Below are 6,441 nucleotides of genomic sequence, written 5' to 3'. Positions count from 1 at the left end.
TGCAAAACATTGAAATCTTCTTTGATTAATTAGTTCGAAATGGGTCCTTTCAATTAACAGCGTTGTCGTTTTCATTTCCGTATTTTTCAACACCAAAATGTGACCCTTCACCTTGTTTAATGCCAAACATATAATAGAAAAAGGAAGAACCATAGCTCAACTTGATTATTGTTATGATATAAGCCATGTGCATAGTTTGAGAGGTGTCGACGTAATCAGAGCCTTAATTTTTTTTTGGAAAGAATATATGTTACAGAGCAAATGGTAGGATATCTCATTACTTATTCATGACTATGTTTGAAGCCACCTTATCAACAATACCAATTTTCATTTTTGACTGCCCATCTTCAATTGCCTGTTGCATTCCTTCATATGGGGTATCTTCGATTGCTTTACATGAGCAGCATGTTTGGCTCTTTGGAAAACAAACAAAAGCAAAAGTTTACAACCTAGAGCTGTGTGCTCCTGTTTTTTATTCTTAAGAGTTGGGCCTATTCCCCCGTTCCAAACTGTCAAAGTTCTACCCCTATTGAAGCTGATAAAAGCGCATTCTCAAAAAGAGTTGGCCTTCTCAATGTTATTGCCTTGAAGGCTCAAGAACCATCTTTTGGAGCATTAAAGGAAAAAAGGTGAAAAATCACAATGGCCTACACAATAAGATAAGAAAGAGAGTGAGAGACACTACTCAATGTCCCTCTTTAAAGAAATTGGGAAACAAATGTCAAGTCTCTCTCATGTGGCCTACATGTACATAAGACAAGGCTTGTCAATGCCCCTCCCCAAGAAAAAAGAAGAAGGTTTCCCATCATTAGCTTGCCATGTGGCAGTAATCGACAAGCTTTATCCAACGATCAACAATTGCTCCCAAGAATAACCACCAAAAATGGAGAAAATTTGGCTACCCCGGGCTCCCATTGCTGGAATCTTCATAGCAAGTGACCGCTACATCACACTACTGTTTAAATTATTGTTCTCCAATGCTATCGCTCTTCTAAGTTTAGTCCTATCACTAATTGATAGCAGAATAGGAATAAGAATGAACTGGAAGATACATGTGACAAAAGCAGATAGTCTTGTGCCAAAAAAACTCTTGCCAACAAGACTTGTCTAAACTCTGGATCTTCAACCATTTCTGTTGAGTCCCTCCAGATCAATGTCAATACAACCAACTTATTCAACCTAATCCACTAGCTATGCTTCAATTTGTTCAGCAATTGCCTCCAACGAGGAGGCTCCTCGTCAAAAATGTATGTCAATGGAGATACAAGAACTCCACTCCCTCCAACCTGAAAAATGCAAGGGAAAAATAACTCAATCACAGTTGAATGATTTAAACCTTCCACAGGGAACAGAGCCAAAAAGGGGAAAAAGGGGAAAACAAAAGCCTTGGTCATTAACCATCAATAGTGTTTCTCCGAATAACACGTTGTTGATGAGAAAAGGGAATTAAAAAAACTTGATCATTAGTTATCAATGATGTTCCCTCAAATAACAGTGTTGATCAGAAAAAGGGAAAAAAACCTTGGTCATTAACCATCAATAATGATGAACACATTGTCGATGAGAAAAAAAAAGAACTTGACGCTTAAGCATCAATAATATTTCCCCAAATAAAGACATTGTTGATGATTTTTTTTTTAAAAAAAACCTTGATCATTAATTATCAATAATGTTCCCCCAAATAACACATTGTTGATTGCACAACCCAAGTTAATGCAATTGCAAGCCAACTTACAAGCAATCTACACATTAGAGTGTATGAGGTTGTGCATGCATACCCATGGGGGTGCTCGACCCTGATACCAAAAAGTGACTTATTTACATGCATCACAAAAGGCCACGTTACCTCAACAGAGCACACAGTATTACAGTCTCAAATGATGGCACACAGTCAGACCAAAATATTACCTTTCTTAGTTGTCTCACTGCATTGTAAAGATGGGTTTTGTTCACGCAAACGACAATAGCATAGAAATCCGTCTGGACCTTCCCATTTGCTTTACTAAAAACAGGACTAATGGTGGGTCCCTGTATTTCAATAATTGAGCCCACAAATGTTAACAATGAGCACGGGGAAAACATTAATTCAAAACAACGTAACTAATATCTATCATATAACACGGAACACATAATCATCATACAGCCTATCACACCGAGAATAAAGCACAACAATGACACAACCTGTAAATGGAATAAGAATACCCGTAATCTAAAATTAGATTTGTACAACATTCACGAGAGTTGATTAATACCTGTAATCCATGAAAATCAGTATTGTTCAAGATAAGATCTGCAACCTCTTCCTTTGACTTTCCTCGCATATGGGCTGTAATCTGCTTGTGCAAATAGCAAGCTTGCCTGTTTCAGTCTCTAAACATCAAGCACACTTAGAACGAGCAGAAGTCCATCAGGCTTACCGTAAATTGACCCTTTGCCCGAAGATGAGCCTCTAATCTTTCCAGAATTTCATGAGTTTTCTCCAAGGCCGTCTCCCTGTGAAGCAAGGATCGCTTGCTCGCCACTAGGACCCCCTATACCAACCTCTCACATAGAGGTAAGCAACCTTTTAAAGACATAGACCTTGATGAAGCCAAGCAGAAGCCCAGATTCACTCATAAATAATTGACGTGATAAGACTCATGGTAACCATCAGCACCATCGCGCATAGTATGAACCAGATAATAAGAAATCCTCACTAACAGCGTTATTGCCTGACACTGGTGTTGACAAACGTAGCAAAATATTGAACACACAATGATTCTATCAGTGCCAATACTGGGGCATAGAACAAATGAGCAACATAACCACCGACACACTCACACAAAAGAGTGCGTGCGTGTGTGTGTGTGTTGGACATAATGATTCTATCAGTGCCAATACTGGGGAATAGAACAAGTTAGCAATATAACCTCCAACACACTCACACTCACACAAAGGTGTGTGCACCATTCAGCGTAAGAACTACCTGACTCTTCAGAACTAGGCCCCCATCAACTTGCTTCAGATTATTTTCCCGCAAGGTAGTGCCACTGCTCACAAGGTCCAAGATAGCATCTGCAGTACCCATCTGTCAAAAAACCCTGGCAACATAAACTCGCTGTTTGACACGTCTCAACAAAAAGCTCATGTGAACCACTTCTATATTTGTGTAGCCAAGGCAAACTGAAGGAGGAAAACAAGTACAACACAAACACAGTCCGTGTGACGATAAAAACTTGCAGGGGTAAAATCAAAAGTGAAAGCGCAAGAGACGAAGTTCACATACTATCAGAAAAGAAAAACACAGCATTACAAAAACATTGAACTAAAGAAAACAAAAACAGAAAAAAAAAGGAGCAAAAATATCCAGAGACATCAAAACGAACTCCCATTTTGAGTAAAATGCTTCTTTAAGATGAACAACTCGAAGCAACAGAATGCACACTGACAAGGAAAAGAGCTTTCTTATCATGAGTAAAATGTGGTGATGGACATCTCTATACCTTCTAAATATAAAATCATGCGCACACAATGTTTGAAGATTTCAACGCATACTTCATGTACGTGTCAAAGCTTCTGCACACTAACAAGAAAGGCTCTTACCGCAGGAGCAGCTTCCAAGGCTCCATCAGCTGTGAGTAGCTGCACATGCTTGAGACCATTTTTTTCAACAAATTGCTGACCTAGCTGATTTGAAAGAAGCTCTTTTAAGCCACATATAGAGTCCAGTTTCCCTCACACGAAATACGCTTTACTGAGGTACTCACATGTGTATAGCCTGTAACAATTCGCAAAGGCCTTTCTGTGGACCACTGTGGCATTGCTGCTAGTTCCGCCATGGATGAAACCTTCGAAAATATTCCATAAGTAGGGACCTGGCAAAATTATAGCTGAAGAACACTGCTTGGCATTTCCACCTCTACATTTATTTGTTTTTACATCTTAAAATGAATGGCTTACAGCAATTGCCAGATGGCACTCTCCGAACTCAAGCGCATCGTGCACAACAATCAAATCATCATCCCCCTGGCCAACAAATACTATTGGTGAACCTCTTGCAGTTTTTTGTGCAAAAAACCAAAAGATTATGTTTGAAATGAAAAAGCATTTACAGTGACACAAACTTTCTGCAAAAACAAGAACTTTTTTATGTGTCTTTTTATGGTGGAGAAAACTCAAACCATACAAAAGCTTTCAATCCCAGTACTGCATCAGTTTCAGCAGAAAGCTCACCTGGCCATATTCACAAACCATGTCATAGCCCACAATTCCCAAGTCCACATCACCTGTCCTAAGCTTTCGAACCACATCTGAAGCACGTTGGAACCAAACCTCCAAGCCTGGAAGCTGTGCATAGGAAACTAAATTATAAGTACTGCTGGCATTTGATTGACCCAGAACAGGATAGTTTTTGCAATAACCTTACACTTGAAATGCTTGCAATATACTGTCGGGGATTTGGCTTATGAACTGAGAGTTGGCAGTCCTGAAACATACTGAAGAAGCATAAGCTTTATAAACATACTATTGTAAAAAGGTAAGCACAATAGACAGAGAGCAATGCAAAGCAATTTAAGCCTCTCTCTCTCTCTCTCTCTCTCTCTCTCTCTCTCTCTCTCTCTCTCAGACTACTGACCATGGAGGAGATTGATGAGATCCGCCAGCGACCGATGCTGGATCTCTTGTGATCTAGCTATCCCAGCTAGCTGCTGTTCACACCTAGTAGTTTAGGATTCCATAGTATTTTATTGTGACATTTGTCATTTCATTTTTGTCATTGTTGTCATCTTGTTACTATGACTCTGACTTTGTATCAGATCCACCACATTGTAACTTTCTGGTCTCATAGGTCACTTTGGCCTTTTGAAGACGTTAATACAACATTTCATTTTCTCTCTCTCTCTCTTTGGGGTACATGCCCAGACGTCACCTCCGGGACCGACCGCTTCCACCATGTAGCTCCAATCAAGAGCTTCACATATATATTTTCTATATATTTTTAGCCCACCATTTTGGTCCTGTACAAGCAGTATACTCCATTTATTGGACTTTGGGCCACTTGAACTATTTTTGAGGTTTCCCATTGTCCAAGTGGCCAAATGGCCCATTTTAATAAAAGAGTCCCAAAAACCTCATCACTTGAGTTTTTAGGGACTTCAAACATAGCGTATGCTCTCTCCTGCTGCTAGTGCCAGCTCTCAACAATGCCTCTCTTTAGCTCACTGCTCTCCACCTGCGCACGCACACTCCGCCGTCCAAACTCACCCAACCTAGGTTGCGAACCTCCTCTTTCAACCGGTGTCGTGCAACTCCGCTGCCATGTAGAGAAACAGAGCAGAGAAATGCAAGATAAGCTTCTTTAAAGCCTACACCTTTAGTGAGCAATGATCAGGGCTTGTTAACAGGCCAAACTTAATGATTAATGTATGCCAGATGCGGCTTAAAAGGGCCAATTGATGCCTTAATGATGCTAAAAAGGACTATGCTTGAAGTGAGCACACATGGGATATTATGATATAAAACTACAGTGCTTGAAGTGCTCTACCGGCCTGTCTTTACGGCTCGTTAATTGGAGCTACGGTGAAGAAGTTATGGCAGTTTGAAGTTTGAGTTAATGCAGATCCGTACCGGATTGGGCAACTGCAACCAAGGTGACAGAAATGAAATGAATGCACGAGCCTGAAGTGCTCACTTTGTGGAGCGCGTCGGTCTTTACAGATCATCCATTGGAGTTCCGGTTGCCAAGATATTAGCCGTTAAAGATTCACCGAGGGCCGGCTCCATACCAATTGAGTCCACTCGATTGGAGTGCCATCTGGGAGTTTTTGGGGTTCAACAGGCTGCTCTAGGATACAGTGCAATTAAAAGATCAATAAGTGCTCGAGGAGCGTTGTGTTTCGAATGTCATCTCTTGGAATGCAATGATTACGAGATAAACCCAACAAAGGGAGGGCTCAGAAATTGGTTATTTTGAGCAGATACAAAAGCAATCAGTTATACTTGCATCTAAATGGCGGTGGCAATGTCCGCAACACTGAAACGGGCAACAAAAACTCACAATGATAATGTTAGTCGGTGGCTACTGTGGAGAAATTTGTTGAGCTAGGTGATGCTTTGCTCGATATGTATGCCTAACGGCCACTGGGAGTGCTTGGTATCGCTTTGCTTGGGTGAAAATGCATGTCAAATGTGGTACCCTTACGAAGTTGAAGAGGCAAGTGAGCCAGTGTCCACTATGCAAGGGCCAAGCAAATGCAAGGCCGCCCACTAACTTAAGGCCGGCTGCCCAAGAGCTTTTGAAATTAGTGTGGCCGCCCACTACTTAAAAAGTAAAAGCTTTAGTGGGAAGGGAGATAAAAAAAGAAGGGTATGGCATGAAAGCCAGTGGCGAGCGACGCAGCAGGGAGGGATGGACTCGCGTTGAGCCAGGCTTAGCTTGCATGAGCTCGCGCATGAAGGGAG

General features: G+C 41.1%; 1 protein-coding gene across 2 annotated transcripts in view; it reads right to left on the bottom strand.

Moving 5' to 3' along the window:
- Nucleotides 1–660: 660 nt before the first annotated feature.
- The window catches only part of LOC147455821 (ATP phosphoribosyltransferase 1, chloroplastic-like), a 53,263-nt gene continuing 47,482 nt past the window's right edge, over nt 661–6,441 (bottom strand). For both annotated transcript variants that reach the window (XM_086514467.1, XM_086514468.1), the window contains exons 3-12: nt 4,406–4,465; nt 4,213–4,326; nt 3,940–4,005; nt 3,747–3,854; nt 3,583–3,666; nt 2,966–3,067; nt 2,418–2,531; nt 2,253–2,333; nt 1,909–2,028; nt 661–1,286 (exon numbers count right to left, since the gene is read on the bottom strand). In XM_086514467.1, coding sequence (XP_086370593.1) covers nt 1,188–1,286; nt 1,909–2,028; nt 2,253–2,333; nt 2,418–2,531; nt 2,966–3,067; nt 3,583–3,666; nt 3,747–3,854; nt 3,940–4,005; nt 4,213–4,326; nt 4,406–4,465 — 948 coding nt within the window. In that variant the 3' untranslated portion in view covers nt 661–1,187. The remainder of the gene's footprint in view (nt 1,287–1,908; nt 2,029–2,252; nt 2,334–2,417; nt 2,532–2,965; nt 3,068–3,582; nt 3,667–3,746; nt 3,855–3,939; nt 4,006–4,212; nt 4,327–4,405; nt 4,466–6,441) is intronic.

This window comes from Adiantum capillus-veneris, chromosome 6, assembly GCF_014529385.1.
Source record: "Adiantum capillus-veneris isolate H3 chromosome 6, ASM1452938v2, whole genome shotgun sequence".
Classification (NCBI taxonomy): domain Eukaryota; kingdom Viridiplantae; phylum Streptophyta; class Polypodiopsida; order Polypodiales; family Pteridaceae; genus Adiantum; species Adiantum capillus-veneris.
Note: the sequence above shows the minus strand (reverse complement) of the source record. Positions and strands in the feature narration are given on the sequence as shown.